General features: G+C 47.6%; 1 protein-coding gene across 2 annotated transcripts in view; it reads right to left on the reverse strand.

Moving 5' to 3' along the window:
* LOC123993677 (FH2 domain-containing protein 1-like) overlaps positions 1-24,367 on the reverse strand; it is a 43,371-nt gene extending 19,004 nt beyond the window's left edge. The window contains exons 1-5 of one of the 2 annotated variants that reach the window (XM_046296060.1): positions 23,991-24,367; positions 10,464-11,627; positions 9,528-9,589; positions 2,611-2,713; positions 748-833 (exon numbers count right to left, since the gene is read on the reverse strand). In XM_046296060.1, the coding sequence (XP_046152016.1) occupies positions 748-833; positions 2,611-2,713; positions 9,528-9,589; positions 10,464-10,934 (722 nt within the window). In that variant the 5' untranslated portion in view covers positions 10,935-11,627; positions 23,991-24,367. Of the gene's footprint in view, positions 1-747; positions 834-2,610; positions 2,714-9,527; positions 9,590-10,463; positions 11,628-23,886 lie in introns of both variants that reach the window. The other variant, XM_046296061.1, reaches the window with a different exon arrangement.
* Between the last annotated feature and the right edge of the window lie 633 nt (positions 24,368-25,000).

A 25,000-nucleotide genomic window follows, 5' to 3' on the forward strand; every position in this document is an offset into this window, starting at 1 on the left:
GGAGGAGAGGATGAGGGGAGGAGGAGATAGAGGAGAGAAGAGGAGGAGGGGGAGGGGAGGAGAGGAGGTGGTAGAGGAGAGGATGAGGAGGAGGGGGAGGAGAGGATGAGGGGAGGAAGAGATAGAGGAGAGAAGAGGAGGAGGGGGAGGGGAGGAGAGGATGAGAGGAGGAGATGGTAGAGGAGAGAAGGAGGAAGGGGAGGAGGTAGAGGAGAGGAGGAATGAGGGGAGGAGAGGATGAGGGGAGGAGGAGGTAGAGGAGAGAAGAGGGTGAGGGGGAGGAGAGGATGAGGGAAAGGGGAGGTAGAAGATGAGGGAAGGGGGAGTAGGAGGAGGTAGAGGAGAGAAGAGGCGGAGGAGGAGGGGGAGGAGAGGATGAGGGAAAGGGGAGGTAGAAGATGAGGGGAGGGGGAGGAGGGAGGGGGAGGAGAGAAGAGGGGGAAGGGGAGGGGGAGGAGGGAGGGGGAGGAGAGAAGAGGGGGAGGATGGAAGAGGGGGAGGGGGAGGATGGAAGTGGTTAGAGCCTAATCGATCCTCAGAGACACACACATCAGCACAGTGCAAAGCTAGTGAATCAACCAGTAGTGTGTGGAGGGAGGGGTCACTGCAAAATGAGGAGATAGACAGTCACCCTGAGAAAAGCAGATCAATTGGAATATTTTGCACCATAGTTAGAAATTCAGGATCAGGGTTTGTAATCATTGTAAAACATGAGGTGCTGAAATTTCTAAGGGTTGAGTGGTATACCTGGGGACTTCCACTAGCAGAATCATGAAGAGGTCAGGCTCCCGAAGCCCACTGCGTTCGGCCTTGAACCTCTTCAGACGAGCCTCCTGTGAAAATAACCAGATGGACAGCATAGAGAAGTTATCAGTCAGTTCTGTCTACAAGCCTCATTACTTTTACTGGGAATTCCACACAGGTTTAGAATCTCCAGAAATAATATTTAGAATTCAGAGCTTTGATTGAGTCCAGTGGTAGCCCCTCCCCCCCATCACCCAGGGTGAGTCCAGTGGTAACCCCTCCCCCACATTAACCAGGGTGAGTCCAGTGGTAACCCCTCCCCCCCATCAACCAGGGTGAGTCCAGTGGTAACCCCTCCCCCCCATCACCCAGGGCGAGTCCAGTGTCAAAAACCTCATCACCCAGGGTGAGTCCAGTGGTAAAAACCCCCATCACCCAGGTTGAGTCCAGTGGTAAAACCCCCATCACCCAGGGCGAGTCCACTGGCAAAACCCCCATCACCCAGGGTGAGTCCAGTGGTCAAACCCCCATCCCCCAGGGTGAGTCCACTGGCAAAACCCACATCACCCAGGGTGAGTCCAGTGGTCAAACCCCCATCCCCCAGGGTGAGTCCAGTGGTCAAACCCCCATCACCCAGGGAGAGTCCACTGGCAAAACCTCTCATCACTCAGGGTGAGTCCAGTGGTCAAACCCACATCCCCCAGGGTGAGTCCAGTGGTCAAACCCCCATCCCCCAGGGTGAGTCCAGTGGTCAAACCCCCATCACCCAGGGCGAGTCCACTGGCAAAACCCTCATCACCCAGGGTGAGTCCAGTGGTCAAACCCCTATCACCCAGGGTGAGTCCAGTGGTCAAACCCCCATCACCCAGGGTGAGTCCACTGGCAAAACCCCCATCACCCAGGGTGAGTCCAGTGGTCAAACCCCCATCCCCCAGGGTGAGTCCACTGGCAAAACCCACATCACCCAGGGTGAGTCCAGTGGTCAAACCCCCATCCCCCAGGGTGAGTCCAGTGGTCAAACCCCCATCACCCAGGGAGAGTCCACTGGCAAAACCTCTCATCACTCAGGGTGAGTCCAGTGGTCAAACCCACATCCCCCAGGGTGAGTCCAGTGGTCAAACCCCCATCCCCCAGGGTGAGTCCAGTGGTCAAACCCCCATCACCCAGGGCGAGTCCACTGGCAAAACCCTCATCACCCAGGGTGAGTCCAGTGGTCAAACCCCTATCACCCAGGGTGAGTCCAGTGGTCAAACCCCCATCACCCAGGGTGAGTCCAGTGTCAAAACCCCAACCCCCAGGGTGAGTCCAGTGTCAAAACCCCCATCCCCCAGGGTGAGTCCAGTGGTCAAACCCCCATCACCCAGGGTGAGTCCAGTGGTCAAACCCCCATCCCCCAGGGTGAGTCCAGTGTCAAACCCCCATCCCCCAGGGTGAGTCCAGTGGTCAAACCCCCATCACCCAGGGTGAGTCCAGTGTCAAAACCCCAACCCCCAGGGTGAGTCCAGTGTCAAAACCCCCATCCCCCAGGGTGAGTCCAGTGGTCAAACCCCCATCACCCAGGGTGAGTCCAGTGGTCAAACCCCCATCCCCCAGGGTGAGTCCAGTGTCAAAACCCCAATCACCCAGGATGATTCTTATGACTGCTATATTCTTATAACCATGTCCATATACAACACGCGCAGTCATTGGCAACATCTTTTACAACATGTATTATCAGTAAGCATTTCTCAATGATGATGTAATGGCAAACTGTTGATCAGGATAAGGAGAACCAGATGATGAGAGGAGTGGGGGGCTACAGGCTAGTCAGCGTTGTTGCAGTAAGAGCTACGGTGTGTCGGAGAGGACACAGAGCAGAGACTTTACCTCGTCTACGTCAGGCAGCAGTTTGCAGAGCTCGGACAGTTTCTCGGCCCCATAGCGGGTCCCGACCCCCTGCCGGATATCCTCCACTATCTCCTGGACAGCCCTGTAGAAACATGACAACACACATCAGCTCTATGGATGACTTATCTCTCTCTCTCACACACACGCACGCACGCACGCACGCACGCACACACACACACACACACACACACACACACACACACACACACACACACCTGCACTGTCTGCAGGGTTTAGGGAAATGTGGTTTTAGCCACAGATGGATGGAAGTTACTGATATACTGAGGTGATTCAAGATAACACTAATTATTTTAAAAATGAAGAAAAGGAGGGTATCATGTAGGGATCTGGAATGGAGGAGGGGGTATCATGTAGGGGTCTGGACTGGAGGAGGGGGTATCATGTAGGGGTCTGGAATGGAGGAGGGGTATCATGTAGGGGTCTGGACTGGAGGAGGGGGTATCATGTAGGGGTCTGGACTGGAGGAGGGGGTATCATGTAGGGGTCTGGAATGGAGGAGGGGGTATCATGTAGGGGTCTGGACTGGAGGAGGGGGTATCATGTAGGGGTCTGGACTGGAGGAGGGGGTATCATGCAGGGGTCTGGAATGGAGGAGGGGGTATCATGCAGGGGTCTGGAATGGAGGAGGGGGTATCATGTAGGGGTCTGGAATGGAGGAGGGGGTATCATGCAGGGGTCTGGAATGGAGGAGGGGGTATCATGTAGGGGTCTGGAATGGAGGAGGGGTATCATGTAGGGGTCTGGAATGGAGGAGGGGGTATCATGCAGGGGTCTGGAATGGAGGAGGGGGTATCATGCAGGGGTCTGGAATGGAGGAGGGGGTATCATGCAGGGGTCTGGACTGGAGGAGGGGGTATCATGTAGGGGTCTGGAATGGAGGAGGGGGTATCATGTAGGGGTCTGGAATGGAGGAGGGGGTATCATGTAGGGGTCTGGAATGGAGGAGGGGGTATCATGTAGGGGTCTGGAATGGAGGAGGGGGTATCATGTAGGGGTCTGGAATGGAGGAGGGGGTATCATGTAGGGGTCTGGAATGGAGGAGGGGGTATCATGTAGGGGTCTGGAATGGAGGAGGGGGTATCATGTAGGGGTCTGGACTGGAGGAGGGGGTATCATGCAGGGGTCTGGAATGGAGGAGGGGGTATCATGTAGGGGTCTGGAATGGAGGAGGGGGTATCATGCAGGGATCTGGAATGGAGGAGGGGGTATCATGCAGGGATCTGGAATGGCAGCAAGGGTTTGATTTTCTCTAATCACTCTGCTTGGTAAACACACACACACTGTAGGTCAAGATTATCCCCTCTTATCTGACTGTTGGGGGAAAGGGGCTGTGACACAACACTGCATGACATGTGCCCTGAGCAAACACAGGAGCTTACAACAAACACACACACACACACACACACACACACACACACACACACACACACACACACACACACACACACACACACACACACACACACACACACACACACACACACACACACACACACACACACACACAGGTCCTTAGAGGTTGAGATACAACCAGAGAGAAAGAGCAGAAACTAGCCAGTTCCTGACATTATGACCTCCAGGAGCCAGGAGTCCATTACCTTAATCTGCCTGACTCCCTTCAAATGACTAATCAGTCCAGGTGGTTCAACCTCTCCAGGAGCCAGGAGTCCATTAGAGATACCGCTCTCCTTTCATCTGCCTGACTCCCTCCAAATGACTAATCAGTCCAGGTGGTTCAACCCCTCCACTTCTTACCCCTCTTTACCTGACTTTCTCTCTCTCTCGCTTATTTTCCACTCCCCCCCACTATATTTCCCTGACTTCCCTCTCTCCTACTCTTTCTTTCCCTTCCCTTATTACATCCATACACAGAACAAAAATACAAAAACGCCACATGCAACAATTTCAAAGATTTTACTGAGTTCCAGTTCATAAGGAGATCTGTTAATTCATTAGGCCCTAATCTATGGATCACATGACCGGGGATACAGATATGCATATGTTGGTCACAGATACCTTAAAACAAAAAGGTAGGGCCTTGGATCACAAAACCAGTCAGTATCTGGTGGGACCACCACCTGCCTCATGCAGTGCGAAACATCTCCTTCACATAGAGTTGATCAGGCTGTTGATTGTGGCCTGTGGAATGTTGTCCCACTCCTCTTCAATGGCTGTATGAAGTTGCTGGATATTCATAGGAACTGGAACACGCTGTTGTACACGTCAATCCAGAGCATCCCAAACATGCTCAATGGGTGACATGTCTGGACCATATGTAAACCATGGAAGAACTGGGACATTTTCAGTTTCCAGGAATTGTGTACAGATCCTTGCGACATGGGGCCGTGCATTATCATGCTGAAACATCAGGTGATGGCGGCGGATGAATGACACGACAATGGGTTTCAGGATCTCGTCACGGTATCTCTGTGCATTCAAATTGCAAAATCGATAAAATGCAACTGTGATCGTTGTCCGTAGCTTATTTCTGCCCATACCCTAACCCCACCGCCACCATGGGGCACTCTGTTCACAACGTTGACATCAGTGAAGAATGCTTCAGGGTGCCCAAGAAAGTCCAGTAAGCACTAGGACGTCTCCTAAAGTTGATTCAGCTGCGGGTTTGGGGCACCACCAGTACAGAGCTTGCTCAGGAATGGCAGCAGGCAGGTGTGAGTACATCTGCACGCACTGTGAGGCGAAGACTTTTGGAGGATGGCCTGGTGTCAAGAAGGGCAGCAAAGAAGCCACTTCTCTCCAGGAAAAGCATCAGGGACAGACTGATATTCTGCAAAAGGTACAGGGATTGGACTGCTGAGGACTGGTCTGCTGAGGACTGGGGTAAAGTCATTTTCTCTGATGAATCTGATGAATCCCCTTTCCGATTGTTTGGGGCCTCCGGAAAAAAGCTTGCCCAGAGAAGACAAGGTGAGTGCTACCATCAGTCCTGTCATGCCAACAGTAAAGCATCCTGAGACCATTCATGTGTGGGGTTGCTTCTCAGCCAAGGGAGTGGGCTCACTCACAATTTTGCCTAAGAACACAGCCATGAATAAAGAATGGTACCAACACATCCTCCGAGAGCAACTTCTCCCAACCATCCAGGAACAGTCTGGTGACAAACAATGCCTTTTCCAGCATGATGAAGCACCTTACCATAAGGCAAAAGTGATAAATAAGTGGCCTGGGGAACAAAACATCGATATTTTGGGTCCATGGCCAGGAAACTCCACAGACCTGAATCCCATTGAGAACTTGTGGCCAATCCTCAAGAGGCGGGTGGACAAACAAAAACCCACAAATTCTGACAAACTCCAAGCATTGATTATGCAAGAATGGGCTGCCATCAGTCAGGATGTGGCCCAGAAGATAATTGACAGCATGCCAGGGCAGATTGCAGAGGTCTTGAAAAAGAAGGTTCAAACACTGCAAATATTGACTCTTTGCATCAACATCATGTAATTGTCAATAAAAGCCTTTGACACTTATGAAATGCTTGTAATTATACTTCAGTATTCCATAGTAACATCTGACAAAAATATCTAAAGACACTGAAGCAGCAAACTTTGTGGAAATTAATATTTGTGTCATTCTCAAAACCTTTGGCCACGACTGTACACGTACTAATATCATAGTGCCTCACGAAGGGACCAATCTGTTCAAACTATTCCCACCCACACCCCAAATCTAACAGGACCTTGTTACAACACTCACACAAGACAAACAAGCTCTATGTAAGAAGTCAAATGCTTCTGTTCATAGGAGAGGCTCTTCTGTGGTCATAAAGGCTTTCAACTACATGTTCTGGCATATGTTGTTTAGAAAGAGAAAAGCGCTCTTCAATTAGGATTTGGTACAATTGAATCTCTGACCTCTGTGTACTGTACACGCATGACAACATACCTGCTCTGCATGGAGCCATCGCCTCGTAGCTACCGTCATACCCACTAGTGTTGCCACAATACTAGAATCATTAGTTCAATACCAGATTTAGTAACACGATAGTCGATATCAAAAAGATTACACGGCAAAAATAAACAAATAATACATATTATTATACATATAAGTCACAGAATGGCACTTGATCCAGACAGATCTATTGCGTTTAATATTATTACATTATAATTGTTTTGATGTATGCATTAATGAATCAATTATACAGGCAATGTGAATGTTTTTCTCTCCCAATCTAACCACATAACAACATAATGGTAATCATGTATTTGAATGGTAAATCTCTATTGATAAACTGTGGTGAATCAAGATGTATCCTGGGCCTATTTGTAACCTAGGCCTATTCACAATACATATTATTCAATAAGTGTGTGCACATGCATCGAGTTATTCAGCTTGTTTTGGCTACAGATGTAAAACTGTTCACAGTACCTTCCATTGAGCACTCATTGTATTGTACTGATCAACATCATTTGCATTGAAGAAGCAATCTCTTCTCTTTAAGACCCATTACGTCATTCACACACAAAGTCCATTTGATGCTCCATCAAAGTGGATGTGAACTGGGAGAGGCGGGGGAAACGAAGTGAATGAATAAACATTTTGGTGACAATATTTCCAGTTATGGTTTTATCACAAACAAGGTACTGGGGTAGTGAAATGATGTTGTCTTCAGCTGTAACCTCAGCAAGAACAGTTAGCATACCAAGCTAGAACCTATCGATATCTTCTGTAGTGTTCTAGCATGTACAAGACCTTGTTTCGTGAACATTAATTAGCAGTTTTAACATTTCTACATGCCGTGTAGTTTTAATAAAGTGTGTTAACTTCTGTACAGCATGAGAGGGGAGATAACATGATACAGACCAAACTCCCAGTGGTTCAGGACAGTATGAGAGGGGAGATAACATGATGCAGACCAGACTCCCAGTGATTCAGGACAGTATGAGAGGGGAGATAACATGATGCAGACCAGACTCCCAGTGGTTCAGGACAGTATGAGAGGGGAGATAACATGATGCAGACCAGACTCCCAGTGGTTCCTCAGGACAGTATGAGAGGGGAGATAACATGATGCAGACCAGACTCCCAGTGGTTCCTCAGGACAGTATGAGAGGGGAGATAACATGATGCAGACCAGACTCCCAGTGGTTCCTCAGGACAGAATGAGAGGGGAGATAACATGATGCAGACCAGACTCCCAGTGGTTCCTCAGGACAGAATGAGAGGGGAGATAACATGATGCAGACCAGACTCCCAGTGGTTCAGGACAGAATGAGAGGGGAGATAACATGATGCAGACCAGACTCCCAGTGGTTCAGGACAGTATGAGAGGGGAGATAACATGATGCAGACCAGACTCCCAGTGGTTCCTCAGGACAGTATGAGAGGGGAGATAACATGATGCAGACCAGACTCCCAGTGGTTCCTCAGGACAGTATGAGAGGGGAGATAACATGATGCAGACCAGACTCCCAGTGGTTCCTCAGGACAGAATGAGAGGGGAGATAACATGATGCAGACCAGACTCCCAGTGGTTCCTCAGGACAGAATGAGAGGGGAGATAACATGATGCAGACCAGACTCCCAGTGGTTCCTCAGGACAGAATGAGAGGGGAGATAACATGATGCAGACCAGACTCCCAGTAGTTCAGGAAAGAATGAGAGAGGAGCTAACATGATGCAGACCAGACTCCCAGTGGTTCCTCAGGACAGAATGAGAGAGGAGCTAACATGATGCAGACCAGACTCCCAGTGGTTCCTCAGGACAGAATGAGAGGGGAGATGACATGATGCAGACCAGACTCCCAGTGGTTCCTCAGGACAGAATGAGAGGGGAGATAACATGATGCAGACCAGACTCCCAGTGGTTCCTCAGGACAGAATGAGAGGGGAGATAACATGATGCAGACCAGACTCCCAGTGGTTCCTCAGGACAGAATGAGAGGGGAGATAACATGATGCAGACCAGACTCCCAGTAGTTCAGGACAGAATGAGAGAGGAGCTAACATGATGCAGACCAGACTCCCAGTGGTTCAGGACAGAATGAGAGAGGAGCTAACATGATGCAGACCAGACTCCCAGTGAGTTCAGTGGTCCCTTGTGGCAGGCTAGAGCAATGAGGAAGTAGACTGTGGAGAAGGCATGGTGCTCTCGAGCTATAGGGGACCATCGGCTGATAGACAGACTTGATCCTCTCTGTCGACGACACGAGACACATTTGACAAAAAAAAGAAAAAAAGCACACACACACAGACACCAACCATATCTGCAGCATCAACAAAGAGACATTACTTCCAAACTGTCCCCCGATCCACCTGACATCTAAACTCTCCCTAAATTTAAAGTGAAAACATCAAGGTATAGAAAAGCACAACTAGTTGTTTTCAAAGTCATTTCCAGAATCATAAACTACAGAGTAGAGGAAGAGGACTACCAGTGTGTCCCACATAGCCCCTTATGCCTGACTGCCTCTACTGGAGGGCAGCTCTCCTTGAGGGTCTGAGCAGGTGTCAACTTTGACCCCCTGGGTCACCATCTGACCCCCCACCCACCCTGCGCTCCCCTACAGTCCTGCTGCTAAGGCAGGATGCCATCTCCTAGGCACCTGTCACCTTCTTGACACCCATTGTCCCCTCATACTTCGACAACCCCCCAACCCCCCCCACCCCGCGTCTTCACACTTGCACACAGACACACTTCCCACTCCTTGACAAATGCTCATCCTCTCTAGGTTGAAGGGTTGTTCCCCTGGGTGCTATCCTATCCCCTCCTTACAGACTCTAATAGCTTTTCTGATTCATGGTGTTGACCTCTGATACCAGAGCACCACGTACTCTCTAGGACCTTCTATTTATTACAACAACAACAACAAAAATAAATGAAAGATTGTGCTGAGGAAATGGTAGTAGATCCTTACGTCTTAAACTGTCGTAGAAATATTCCAACATTCATACTGCGTTTGGAGTCCAGTAGTGAGACCTGCAAACACAGATGCAGAGAACATGTCAGATACTATCAAGGTGGAATAATAGTTGGTAGTCTACCTGTATATCAGTGGAGGCTGCTGAGGGGAGGACGGCTCATAATAATGGCTGGTACGGCACGGATGGAAACCATGTGTTTGATATCGTTCCACTTATTCCACTCCAGTCATAGCTACGAGCCCGTCCTCCCCAATTAAGGTGCCACCAACCTCCTGTGTGGTATTTGCAGTATCTTTCCACAGTATCTCTTTCAACTTTACAGACAACACATTCCGTCAATATAGGCTACCTGGCAGTTTAAACTACACCTAGCCTCTGTGCCAGTCAGTGGCTGCCTCTAGCCAGCATGCTGTTGTCTTGGCACAGCAACAACATACCACTGCTGAATGGAGACAGACTGGCAGTAACTCATACTGCACTCCGATCCCATACCTTGTCTCTGGTGCTGTCTCTCCCATCCCTCTCCCCCACCCATCCCCAGCCCTCTCCCCACCCATCCCCACCCATCCCCAGCCCTCTCCCCACCCATCCCCACCCATCCCCAGCCCTCTCCCCACCCATCCCCACCCATCCCCAGCCCTCTCCCCACCCATCCCCAGCCCTCTCCCCACCCATCCCCAGCCCTCTCCCCACCCATTCCTAGCCCCTCTCACCCTCTCCCCACCAATCCCCACCCATCTCTCCCACCCATCTCCAACCCTCTCATCCTCTCCCACCCATCCCTAGCCCCTCTCACCCTCTCACCCTCTCCCCCACCAATCCCCACCCATCTCTCCCACCCATCTCCAGCCCTCTCAGCCTCTCCCACCCATCTCCAGCCCTGTCCTCTCCCACCCATCTCCAGCCCTGTCCTCTCCTAACTATCTCACCTTATCTGTGGTGTTGTCCTGGGGTGAACTGCATCGCATCAGCACAGACCTGCGTCTCAAACTCCTGGCTCTGTCCTGAGGTTTACTGTCCTTCTGTCCAAACAGCTCATCCAGAGAGTGGAGGTCTATAGGGAACTCTTCCTCCTCCGTAGCCGCTCCACTCCAGACACTCTTCCTCCCCTCCACCTTCTCCTTAGGGATCTGCTCCCAGTTCAGTTTCCTCAGCCGGCTGCGATGGGCCGAGTCCATACGGGTCAGAGGAGAGGAGCAGGTGGTGGAGGGAGGTGGGGGCGGAGGAGGGGGTGGAGGAGGGGGCGGAGGGGTTTGGGTTAGGGGAGCAGAGGTAAGGCCAGGAAGGGTGTCCATAGCTGTCACTTCCAAGACGAGGGGTGCAACACCGCGAGGGCTGGCGGGTGGCGTTCCATGAAAGGCACGGGACTCCTTGACGGACACGGTGAGGTTGATAAGCATAGAGGCTAGTTGGGAGTTAGGATAGGGCTCAACTAGGGTTTAGGACTGGTTGAAGAGCATAGAGGCTAGTTGGGAGTTAGGATAGGGCTCAACTAGGGTTTAGGACTGGTTGAGGAGCATAGAGACTAGTTGGGAGTTAGGACAGGGCTCAACTAGGGATTAGGACTGGTTGAAGAGCATAGAGGCTAGTTGGGAGTTAGGATAGGGCTCAACTAGGGTTTAGGACTGGTTGAGGAGCATAGAGGCTAGTTGGGAGTTAGGACAGGGCTCAACTAGGGTTTAGGACTGGTTGAGGAGCATAGTTGCTAGTTGGGAGTTAGGATAGGGCTCAACTAGGGTTTAGGACTGGTTGAAGAGCATGGAGGAAGGTTGGGAGTTAGGACAGGGCTCAACTAGGGTTTAGGACTGGTTGAAGAGCATGGAGGAAGGTTGGGAGTTAGGACAGGGCTCAACTAGGGTTTAGGACTGGTTGAAGAGCATGGAGGAAGGTTGGGAGTTAGGATAGGGCTCAACTAGGGTTTAGGAATGGGACTGGTTGTGGACTAGCATTGCAGATAGCCAGTGTTCAACATAGATAGATGGATATTGAGATGTAAGGTATGGCGGCTAGTAGCTTTAATGTCTCTACTCATCCAAGTTGTGTCCTCTTCTCTAGTTTCTTCTCACAGTGGTGCAAGTCTCAGTCTCTCCAATCTAGGAAAACAACAACACAGGGAAATCAACTCTCAGTAAAGTTCAGACATTGACATACATACCTAAGAATACCTCTCATGCCACATCTTGATTATGCTAATGGCAGTATAGGCCACGCTGGTATCAGACAATGTAATGAAGCATTTCACCCAGTCTCCACGATCACATGGCTTATTTAAAAGACAGAGAGACAGACACACATTATACATAGAGGCCCTGTCTAGTCTGGTCTAGTCCTGGGCTTGACATTAAACGTGTTCATATCTTTTAGTTCCTATGTATTGTTTTATTTCACTAGGCATGTCTTTTAGTTACCAGACATTTACAGCGACACTAGATGTGCTCTGGGATTCGGAAGCGAAGTGTTCCATTGTCACTCATTGTGATTGCCTGATGTAAAAGGTTGAGCCTCAGCCTACATCAATCGATGGCATTTGGAAACTATGTAACTTGTGTTGTGTATGGTGATTGACAAAACACATTTGCAAATAATAAAGTATTTCTTATCAGTCTGTATTCTTTATAAATAAAAAAGAAAAGAAAACTATACAAGGCAAAGACCGATATTTATGGTTTATATTTCAAATTCCAGTGTGCTGGCCCGAGAGCTACTAATACAGACACCTGACTAGTCCTTTAATTAGCAGCATGGTTATGCCTGTTATATCTCTACAGCGGATCTAACTGGCTGTTACATTGCCTGGAATATATAACCTCCAGTTAGGTTACACTCTCCAGTTAGGTTACACTCTCCAGTTAGGTTACACTCTCAGGTTAGGTTACACTCTCCAGGTTAGGTTACACTCTCCAGTTAGGCTACACTCTCCAGTTAGGTTACACTCTCAGGTTAGGTTACACTCTCCAGTTAGGTTACACTCTCCAGTTAGGTTACACTCTCAGGTTAGGTTACACTCTCCAGGTTAGGTTACACTCTCTAGGTAGGTTACACTCTCCAGGTCGGTTACACTCTCCAGTTAGGTTACACTCTCCAGTTCGGTTACACTCTCCAGGTAGGTTACACTCTCCAGGTAGGTTACACTCTCCAGGTAGGTTACACTCTCCAGGTAGGTTACACTCTCCAGTTAGGTTACACTCTCCAGGTTAGGTTACACTCTCCAGTTAGGCTACACTCTCCAGTTAGGTTACACTCTCAGGTTAGGTTACACTCTCCAGTTAGGTTACACTCTCCAGTTAGGTTACACTCTCAGGTTAGGTTACACTCTCCAGGTTAGGTTACACTCTCTAGGTAGGTTACACTCTCCAGGTCGGTTACACTCTCCAGTTCGGTTACACTCTCCAGGTAGGTTACACTCTCCAGGTAGGTTACACTCTCCAGGTAGGTTACACTCTCCAGGTAGGTTACACTCTCCAGGTAGGTTACACTCTCCAGTTAGGTTACACTCTCAGGTTAGGTTACACTCTCAGGTTAGGTTACACTCTCCAGGTTAGGTTACACTCTCCAGGTCGGTTACACTCTCTAGGTCGGTTACACTCTCCAGTTCGGTTACACTCTCCAGTTCGGTTACACTCTCCAGGTAGGTTACACTCTCCAGTTAGGTTACACTCTCCAGGTCGGTTACACTCTCCAGGTCGGTTACACTCTCCAGCTAGGTTACACTCTCCAGCTAGGTTACACTCTCCAGGTCGGTTACAATTAGGTTACACTCTCCAGGTTGGTTACGCTCGCTCTCCAGTTAGGTTACGCTCTCCAGGTAGGTTCCAATTAGGTTACACTCTCCAGGTCGGTTACAGTCTCCAGTTTGGTTCCACTCTCCAGTTCGGTTACACTCTCCAAGTCAGTTACAATTAGGTTCCACTCTCCAGTTAGTTTACACTATCCAGTTAGGTTACACTCTCCAGGTCGGTTCCACTCTCCAGTTTGGTAACAGTTAGGTTACACTCTCCAGTTAGGTTACACTCCCCAGGTCGGTTACACTCTCCAGTTTGGTAACAGTTAGGTTACACTCTCCAGTTAGGTTACACTCCCCAGGTCGGTTACACTCTCCAGTTTGGTAACAGTTAGGTTACACTCTCCAGTTAGGTTACACTCCCCAGGTCGGTTACACTCTCCAGTTTGGTAACAGTTAGGTTACACTCTCCAGTTAGGTTACACTCCCCAGGTCGGTTACACTCTCCAGTTTGGTAACAGTTAGGTTACACTCTCCAGTTAGGTTACACTCCCCAGGTCGGTTACACTCTCCAGTTTGGTAACAGTTAGGTTACACTCTCCAGTTAGGTTACACTCTCCAGGTCGGTTACACTCTCCAGGTCGGTTACACTCTCCAGTTTGGTAAAAGTTAGGTTACACTCTCCAGCTGGGTTACGCTCTCCAGTTAGGTTACATTCTACATTTAGATTCCACTCTCCAGGTAGGTTACACTCTCCAGGTCGGTTACAATTAGGTTACACTCTCCAGTTCGGTTACACTCTCCAGGTAGGTTACACTCTCCAGCTAGGTTACAATCTCCAGGTAGGTTACACTCTCCAGGTAGGTTACAATTAGGTTACACTCTCCATGTCGGTTACACTCTACATTTAGGTTACACTCTACATTTAGGTTACACTCTACATTTAAGTTACACTCTCCAGGTAGGTTACACTCTCCAGGTAGGTTACAATTAGGTTACACTCTCCAGGTAGGTTACACTCTCCAGGTAGGTTACAATTAGGTTACACTCTCCAGGTCGGAAATACTCTCCAGGTCGGTTACACTCTCCAGGTCGGTTACACTCTCCAGGTCGGTTACACTCTCCAGTTCGGTTACACTCTCCAGGTCGGTTACACTCTCCAGTTCGGTTACACTCTCATAGGAAGTTCATGGTATTGGGGAAAGTACTGGGGGAGAGAGAGAGGGGGGGTTACAGTCTCCAGTTCGGTTACACTCTCCAAGTCGGTTACAATTAGGTTACACTCTCCATTTAGGTTACACTCTCCAGGTCGGTTACACTCTCCAGGTCGGTTACACTCTCCAGTTTGGTAACAGTTATGTTACACTCTCCAGGTCGGTTACAATCTCCAGTTAGGTTACACTCTCCAGGTCGGTTACACTCTCCAGTTTGGTAACAGTTATGTTACACTCTCCAGGTCGGTTACAATCTCCAGTTAGGTTACACTCTCCAGGTCGGTTACACTCTCCAGTTTGGTAAAACTTAGGTTACACTCTCCAGTTAGGTTACACTCTCCATTTAGGTTACACTCTCCAGTTTGGTAACAGTTAGGTTACACTCTCCAGTTAGGTTACACTCTCCATTTAGGTTACACTCTCCAGTTTGGTAACAGTTAGGTTACACTCTCCAGTTAGGTTACACTCTCCAGGTCGGTTACAATCTCCAGTTAGGTTACACTCTCCAGGTCGGTTACAATCTCCAGGTCGGTTACACTCTCCAGGTCGGTTACACTCTCCAGGTCGGTTACACTCTCCAGTTAGGTTACACTCTCCAGTTCGGTTACACTCTCATAGGAAGTTCATGGTATTGAGGAAAGTACTGGGGGAGAGAGAGGGGGGGAGGTTACAGTCTCCAGTTTGGTTACACTCTCCAGTTCGGTTACACTCTCCAACTCGGTTACAATTAGGTTCCACTCTCCAGTTAGTTTACACTCTCCAGGTCGGTTACACACTCCAGGTCGGTTACACTCTCCAGTTTGGTAAAAGTTAGGTTACACTCTCCAGTTAGGTTACACTCTCCAGGTCGGTTACACTCTCCAGGTCGGTTACAGTCTCCAGGTCGGTTACAATTAGGTTACACTCTCCAGTTTGGTAACAGTTAGGTTACACTCTCCAGGTCGGTTCCACTCTCCAGGTCGGTTGCAATCTCCAGGTCGGTTCCACTCTCCAGGTCGGTTCCACTCTCCAGGTCGGTTACACTCTCCAGGTCGGTTACACTCTCCAGGTCGGTTACACTCTCCAGTTTGGTAACAGTTAGGTTACACTCTCCAGGTCGGTTACACTCTCCAGGTAGGTTACACTCTCCAGTTTGGTAACAGTTAGGTTACACTCTCCAGTATGGTAACAATTCGGTTACACTCTCCAGGTAGGTTACACTCTCCAGGTAGGTTACACTCTCCAGTTAGGTTACACTCTCCAGTTTGGTAACAGTTAGGTTACACTCTCCAGTATGGTAACAGGTAGGTTACACTCTCCAGTTAGGTTACACTCTCCAGTTTGGTAACAGTTAGGTTACACTCTCCAGTTAGGTTACACTCTCCAGTTTGGTAACAGTTAGGTTACACTCTCCAGGTCGGTTACACTCTCCAGGTTGGTTACACTCTCCAGTTAGGTTACACTCTCCAGTTAGGTTACACTCTCCAGTTTGGTAACAGTTAGGTTACACTCTCCAGTTAGGTTACACTCTCCAGTTTGGTAACAGTTAGGTTACACTCTCCAGTTAGGTTACACTCTCCAGTTTGGTAACAGTTAGGTTACACTCTCCAGTTAGGTTACGCTCTCCAGTTTGGTAACAGTTAGGTTCCACTCTCCAGTTAGGTTACACTCTCCAGTTTGGTAACAGTTAGGTTACACTCTCCAGTTAGGTTACACTCTCCAGTTAGGTTACACTCTCCAGTATGGTAACAGTTAGGTTACACTCTCCAGTTAGGTTACACTCTCCAGTATGGTAACAGTTAGTTTACACTCTCCAGGTAGGTTACACTCTCCAGTTTGGTAACAGTTAGGTTACACTCTCCAGGTCGGTTACACTCTCCAGGTAGGTTACACTCTCCAGGTAGGTTACACTCTCCAGTTTGGTAACAGTTAGGTTACACTCTCCAGTTAGGTTACGCTCTCCAGTTTGGTAACAGTTAGGTTCCACTCTCCAGTTAGGTTACACTCTCCAGTTTGGTAACAGTTAGGTTACACTCTCCAGTTAGGTTACACTCTCCAGTTAGGTTACACTCTCCAGTATGGTAACAGTTAGGTTACACTCTCCAGTTAGGTTACACTCTCCAGTATGGTAACAGTTAGTTTACACTCTCCAGGTAGGTTACACTCTCCAGTTTGGTAACAGTTAGGTTACACTCTCCAGTTAGGTTACACTCTCCAGTTAGGTTACACTCTCCAGGTCGGTTACACTCTCCAGGTCGGTTACACTCTCCAGGTCGGTTACACTCTCCAGTTTGGTAAAAGTTAGGTTACACTCTCCAGCTGGGTTACGCTCTCCAGTTAGGTTACATTCTACATTTAGATTCCACTCTCCAGGTAGGTTACACTCTCCAGGTCGGTTACAATTAGGTTACACTCTCCAGTTCGGTTACACTCTCCAGGTAGGTTACACTCTCCAGCTAGGTTACAATCTCCAGGTAGGTTACACTCTCCAGGTAGGTTACAATTAGGTTACACTCTCCATGTCGGTTACACTCTACATTTAGGTTACACTCTACATTTAGGTTACACTCTACATTTAAGTTACACTCTCCAGGTAGGTTACACTCTCCAGGTAGGTTACAATTAGGTTACACTCTCCAGGTAGGTTACACTCTCCAGGTAGGTTACAATTAGGTTACACTCTCCAGGTCGGAAATACTCTCCAGGTCGGTTACACTCTCCAGGTCGGTTACACTCTCCAGGTCGGTTACACTCTCCAGTTCGGTTACACTCTCCAGGTCGGTTACACTCTCCAGTTCGGTTACACTCTCATAGGAAGTTCATGGTATTGGGGAAAGTACTGGGGGAGAGAGAGAGGGGGGGTTACAGTCTCCAGTTCGGTTACACTCTCCAAGTCGGTTACAATTAGGTTACACTCTCCATTTAGGTTACACTCTCCAGGTCGGTTACACTCTCCAGGTCGGTTACACTCTCCAGTTTGGTAACAGTTATGTTACAGTTATGTTACACTCTCCAGGTCGGTTACAATCTCCAGTTAGGTTACACTCTCCAGGTCGGTTACACTCTCCAGTTTGGTAAAAGTTAGGTTACACTCTCCAGTTAGGTTACACTCTCCATTTAGGTTACACTCTCCAGTTTGGTAACAGTTAGGTTACACTCTCCAGTTAGGTTACACTCTCCATTTAGGTTACACTCTCCAGTTTGGTAACAGTTAGGTTACACTCTCCAGTTAGGTTACACTCTCCAGGTCGGTTACAATCTCCAGTTAGGTTACACTCTCCAGGTCGGTTACAATCTCCAGGTCGGTTACACTCTCCAGGTCGGTTACACTCTCCAGGTCGGTTACACTCTCCAGTTAGGTTACACTCTCCAGTTCGGTTACACTCTCCAGTTCGGTTACACTCTCATAGGAAGTTCATGGTATTGAGGAAAGTACTGGGGGAGAGAGAGGGGGGGAGGTTACAGTCTCCAGTTTGGTTACACTCTCCAGTTCGGTTACACTCTCCAACTCGGTTACAATTAGGTTCCACTCTCCAGTTAGTTTACACTCTCCAGGTCGGTTACACACTCCAGGTCGGTTACACTCTCCAGTTTGGTAAAAGTTAGGTTACACTCTCCAGTTAGGTTACACTCTCCAGGTCGGTTACACTCTCCAGGTCGGTTACAGTCTCCAGGTCGGTTACAATTAGGTTACACTCTCCAGTTTGGTAACAGTTAGGTTACACTCTCCAGGTCGGTTCCACTCTCCAGGTCAGTTGCAATCTCCAGGTCGGTTCCACTCTCCAGGTCGGTTCCACTCTCCAGGTCGGTTCCACTCTCCAGGTCGGTTCCACTCTCCAGGTCGGTTACACTCTCCAGTTTGGTAACAGTTAGGTTACACTCTCCAGGTCGGTTACACTCTCCAGGTAGGTTACACTCTCCAGTTTGGTAACAGTTAGGTTACACTCTCCAGTATGGTAACAATTCGGTTACACTCTCCAGGTAGGTTACACTCTCCAGGTAGGTTACACTCTCCAGTTAGGTTACACTCTCCAGTTAGGTTACACTCTCCAGTTTGGTAACAGTTAGGTTACACTCTCCAGTATGGTAACAGGTAGGTTACACTCTCCAGTTAGGTTACACTCTCCAGTTTGGTAACAGTTAGGTTACACTCTCCAGTTAGGTTACACTCTCCAGTTAGGTTACACTCTCCAGTTTGGTAACAGTTAGGTTACACTCTCCAGGTCGGTTACACTCTCCAGGTTGGTTACACTCTCCAGTTAGGTTACACTCTCCAGTTAGGTTACACTCTCCAGTTTGGTAACAGTTAGGTTACACTCTCCAGTTAGGTTACACTCTCCAGTTTGGTAACAGTTAGGTTACACTCTCCAGTTAGGTTACACTCTCCAGTTTGGTAACAGTTAGGTTACACTCTCCAGTTAGGTTACGCTCTCCAGTTTGGTAACAGTTAGGTTCCACTCTCCAGTTAGGTTACACTCTCCAGTTTGGTAACAGTTAGGTTACACTCTCCAGTTAGGTTACACTCTCCAGTTAGGTTACACTCTCCAGTATGGTAACAGTTAGGTTACACTCTCCAGTTAGGTTACACTCTCCAGTATGGTAACAGTTAGTTTACACTCTCCAGGTAGGTTACACTCTCCAGTTTGGTAACAGTTAGGTTACACTCTCCAGGTCGGTTACACTCTCCAGGTAGGTTACACTCTCCAGGTAGGTTACACTCTCCAGTTTGGTAACAGTTAGGTTACACTCTCCAGTTAGGTTACGCTCTCCAGTTTGGTAACAGTTAGGTTCCACTCTCCAGTTAGGTTACACTCTCCAGTTTGGTAACAGTTAGGTTACACTCTCCAGTTAGGTTACACTCTCCAGTTAGGTTACACTCTCCAGTATGGTAACAGTTAGGTTACACTCTCCAGTTAGGTTACACTCTCCAGTATGGTAACAGTTAGTTTACACTCTCCAGGTAGGTTACACTCTCCAGTTTGGTAACAGTTAGGTTACACTCTCCAGTTAGGTTACACTCTCCAGTTAGGTTACACTCTCCAGGTCGGTTACACTCTCCAGGTCGGTTACACTCTCCAGGTAGGTTACACTCTCCAGTTTGGTAACAGTTAGGTTACACTCTCCAGTTAGGTTACACTCTCCAGTTTGGTAACAGTTAGGTTACACTCTCCAGTTAGGTTACACTCTCCAGTTAGGTTACACTCTCCAGTATGGTAACAGTTAGGTTACACTCTCCAGTTAGGTTACACTCTCCAGTATGGTAACAGTTAGTTTACACTCTCCAGGTAGGTTACACTCTCCAGTTTGGTAACAGTTAGGTTACACTCTCCAGTTAGGTTACACTCTCCAGTTAGGTTACACTCTCCAGGTCGGTTACACTCTCCAGGTCGGTTACACTCTCCAGGTCGGTTACACTCTCCAGGTAGGTTACACTCTCCAGGTAGGTTACACTCTCCAGTTTGGTAACAGTTAGGTTACACTCTCCAGGTCGGTTACACTCTCCAGTTAGGTTACACTCTCCAGGTCGGTTACACTCTCCAGGTCGGTTACACTCTCCAGGTCGGTTACACTCTCCAGGTCGGTTACACTCTCCAGGTCGGTTACACTCTCCAGGTCGGTTACACTCTCATAGGAAGTTCATGGTATTGGGGAAAGTACTGGGGGAGAGAGAGAGGGGGGGTTACAGTCTCCAGTTTGGTTACACTCTCCAGTTCGGTTACACTCTCCAAGTCGGTTACAATTAGGTTCCACTCTCCAGTTAGGTTACACTCTCCATTTAGGTTACACTCTCCAGGTCGGTTACACTCTCCAGGTTGGTTACAATCTCCAGTTAGGTTACACTCTCCAGTTAGGTTACACTCTCCAGTTTGGTAACAGTTAGGTTCCACTCTCCAGTTAGGTTACACTCTCCAGTTTGGTAACAGTTAGGTTACACTCTCCAGTTAGGTTACACTCTCCAGTTAGGTTACACTCTCCAGTATGTTAACAGTTAGGTTACACTCTCCAGTTAGGTTACACTCTCCAGTATGGTAACAGTTAGTTTACACTCTCCAGGTCGGTTACACTCTCCAGGTCGGTTACACTCTCCAGTTCGGTTACACTCTCATAGGAAGTTCATGGTATTGGGGAAAGTACTGGGGGAGAGAGAGAGGGGGGGTTACAGTCTCCAGTTTGGTTACACTCTCCAGGTCGGTTACTCTCTCCAGGTCGGTTACACTCTCCAGGTCGGTTACACTCTCCAGGTCGGTTACACTCTCCAGTTCGGTTACACTCTCATAGGAGGTTCATGGTATTGGGGAAAGTACTGGGGGAGAGAGAGGGGGGGGGGTTACACTCTCCAGGTCGGTTACACTCTCCAGGTTGGTTACACTCTCCAGTTAGGTTACACTCTCCAGTTTGGTAACAGTTAGGTTACACTCTCCAGTTAGGTTACACTCTCCAGTTTGGTAACAGTTAGGTTACACTCTCCAGTTAGGTTACACTCTCCAGTTAGGTTACACTCTCCAGTTTGGTAACAGTTAGGTTACACTCTCCAGTTAGGTTACACTCTCCAGTTTGGTAACAGTTAGGTTCCACTCTCCAGTTAGGTTACACTCTCCAGTTTGGTAACAGTTAGGTTACACTCTCCAGTTAGGTTACACTCTCCAGTTAGGTTACACTCTCCAGTTAGGTTACACTCTCCAGTATGGTAACAGTTAGGTTACACTCTCCAGGTAGGTTACACTCTCCAGTTTGGTAACAGTTAGGTTACACTCTCCAGTATGGTAACAATTCGGTTACACTCTCCAGGTAGGTTACACTCTCCAGTTAGGTTACACTCTCCAGTTTGGTAACAGTTAGGTTACACTCTCCAGTATGGTATCAGGTAGGTTACACTCTCCAGTTAGGTTACACTCTCCAGTTTGGTAACAGTTAGGTTACACTCTCCAGTTTGGTAACAGTTAGGTTACACTCTCCAGGTTGGTTACACTCTCCAGTTAGGTTACACTCTCCAGTTTGGTAACAGTTAGGTTACGCTCTCCAGTTAGGTTACACTCTCCAGTTTGGTAACAGTTAGGTTACACTCTCCAGTTAGGTTACACTCTCCAGTTAGGTTACACTCTCCAGTTTGGTAACAGTTAGGTTACACTCTCCAGTTAGGTTACACTCTCCAGTTTGGTAACAGTTAGGTTACACTCTCCAGTTAGGTTACACTCTCCAGTTTGGTAACAGTTAGGTTACACTCTCCAGTTAGGTTACACTCTCCAGGTAGGTTACACTCTCCAGTTAGGTTACACTCTCCAGTTAGGTTACACTCTCCAGTATGGTAACAGTTAGGTTACACTCTCCAGTTAGGTTACACTCTCCAGTTAGGTTACACTCTCCAGTATGGTAACAGTTAGGTTACACTCTCCAGTTAGGTTACACTCTCCAGTATGGTAACATTTAGGTTACACTCTCCAGTTAGGTTACACTCTCCAGTTTGGTAACACTTAGGTTACACTCTCCAGTATGGTAACAATTCGGTTACACTCTCCAGTATGGTAACAATTCGGTTACACTCTCCAGTTAGGTTACACTCTCCAGGTAGGTTACACTCTCCAGTTTGGTAACGGTTAGGTTACACTCTCCAGTTAGGTTACACTCTCCAGTTAGGTTACACTCTCCAGTTTGGTAACGGTTAGGTTACACTCTCCAGTATGGTAACACTTAGGTTACACTCTCCAGTTTGGTAACGGTTAGGTTACACTCTCCAGTTAGGTTACACTCTCCAGGTAGGTTACACTCTCCAGGTAGGTTACACTCTCCAGTTTGGTAACACTTAGGTTACACTCTCCAGTATGGTAACAGTTAGGTTACACTCTCCAGTTAGGTTACACTCTCCAGGTAGGTTACACTCTCCAGTTTGGTAACGGTTAGGTTACACTCTCCAGTATGGTAACAATTCGGTTACACTCTCCAGGTAGGTTACACTCTCCAGTTTGGTAACAGTTAGGTTACACTCTTCAGTTAGGTTACACTCTCCAGTTAGGTTACACTCTCCAGTTTGGTAACAGTTAGGTTACACTCTCCAGTTTGGTAACAGGTAGGTTACACTCTCCAGTATGGTAACAGGTAGGTTACACTCTCCAGTTAGGTTACACTCTCCAGTTTGGTAACAGTTAGGTTACACTCTCCAGTTAGGTTACACTCTCCAGTTAGGTTACACTCTCCAGTTTGGTAACAGTTAGGTTACACTCTCCAGTTAGGTTACACTCTCCAGTTTGGTAACAGTTAGGTTACACTCTCCAGGTCGGTTACACTCTCCAGGTTGGTTACACTCTCCAGTTAGGTAACACTCTCCAGTTTGGTAACAGTTAGGTTACACTCTCCAGTTAGGTTACACTCTCCAGTTTGGTAACAGTTAGGTTACACTCTCCAGTTAGGTTACACTCTCCAGTTTGGTAACAGTTAGGTTACACTCTCCAGTTAGGTTACACTCTCCAGTTTGGTAACAGTTAGGTTACACTCTCCAGTTTGGTAACAGTTAGGTTACACTCTCCAGTTAGGTTACACACTCCAGTATGGTAACAGTTAGGTTACACTCTCCAGTTAGGTTACACTCTCCAGCTAGGTTACACTCTCCAGTTTGGTAACAATTAGGTTACACTCTCCAGTTAGGTTACACTCTCCAGTTAGGTTACACTCTCCAGTTCGGTTACACTCTCATAGGAAGTTCAAGGTGTTGGGGAAAGTACTGGGGGAGAGAGGGGGGGGGGGTTCACCCTGATGCGTGCCTCAAGTCCACACCTCCACAAATGCCTGTTGCATTTCCTTCTAATCATTGCAAATGTAGACATCCGAAGGAGAGAGGTATATTGAAACAGATTATCATCTCTCTCAGACACACACGTTATAGAGTTAACAAAAAGGTCCCTACATTTCTCGGGTATAATATTACTAGATTATGATTAGATAAGACACGTCCAGTCACGAATATTAAACAGACTTCGAAATGTAGCAATAAGCGTCACACACCCATTGGAAAGTTTAGACCGAACCTGCAATTACACAAATGAGTCATACATGTTTCAAGTGCATGTTCTATTTCATCTGATTGAAAATATAAAAATTAATCAATCATAAATGTCAACATGTGGGCCTCGTCATTTGGTATTCTTTGCATGGATGACAACACTGGGGTACTGAGGCGCTTGATCAATGCCAAGTTAGTTGTTCCACTTCGCACCGCAAAGCCTGGTGGTTTAAATCAAGGAGGAAAGAAGAGTAGCAAGCCTTAGGTTAGAGGACTAGTTTTCTGTGGACACGCCCAAAACAAACACGTCAAGTTTAGCCTAAACGGTGTCAGTTCCCAAAATAGACTTTCATTTAAAACACTCAGCCACCTGGATGTTTTAAATTAAATCTCTGCACATGTTTTTTCTCAATGAAATGTAGGCTAAATGACTTTATAATTACCCTAGAATGCCTTGCAATTCCCCGGTTAATCGTAATCCTCTCATGGTTATTTCCAATTTTTTCCTGCAACAAAATCCCTAAAAACAAAACCATATGCTACTTACAGTGCGTTATGATGCGATATCCAACTTTACAAAGTTATTGCCAAAACGTATTTTACAAATCCATATTTATTGTTGTAAACTTCAATGAAAAACGTATTGTTTTATTTCGTTCTCTGTTGCTTGCCTCCTCACTCAAGCCAATGCATTGTGCTGCTCCGCAGTGTTCTCTGCTCCGCTCAATTTGCAGGAAAACTTTCCCAGCGCTGAAGGAACGCGCATGCCCGCCGCGACGTCCTTGATTTGCCCAGGGACAAATTTATCTGGACGTTTTGGAACATTCAGATATAAATATGTTAAGTAGAACAAACATGCCACTCTGACATGTAGAATAAGGAATCACGTCGCCTCTATTCATGCATTTCTATCTGCAAGTTTTGACGACGTTTGGCCACTGAACGTGGTTCCTGATCTTTTTGCGTTGTTTCCGCCCAACTTTGCCATGTGATGGACAAACAGGTACTTCATTAACCATTCCAGTGGAGGCGACTGCACACCTGGGCACATTTATAATACCCTGGGCACATTTATAATACCCTGGGCACATTTATAATACCCTGGGCACATGTATAATACCCTGGGCACATTTATAATACCCTGGGCACATTTATAATACCCTGGGCACATTTATAATACCCTGGGCACATTTATAATACCCTGGGCACATGTATAATACCCTGGGCACATTTATAATACCCTGGGCACATTTATAATACCCTGGGCACATTTATAATACCCTGGGCACATTTATAATACCCTGGGCACATGTATAATACCCTGGGCACATGTATAATACCCTCGGCACATTTATAACGGGTTTACACACTCATTCACACATAATTGTGAGTAAAAAAGTGTACCCATGAAAATGATATAGAAAGTGCCATTAGAATATACTGTATAGATATAGTTGCAGCCAAATATATTGGCACCCTTGCAATTTTCTTAAATAATTCCCTATTTCTTCTCAAATAAGTTGATATTGAAAAGATGTTTGGTCTCTACGCCTTGTT

The sequence above is a fragment of the Oncorhynchus gorbuscha genome, linkage group LG13, assembly GCF_021184085.1.
Source record: "Oncorhynchus gorbuscha isolate QuinsamMale2020 ecotype Even-year linkage group LG13, OgorEven_v1.0, whole genome shotgun sequence".
NCBI lineage: Eukaryota > Metazoa > Chordata > Actinopteri > Salmoniformes > Salmonidae > Oncorhynchus > Oncorhynchus gorbuscha.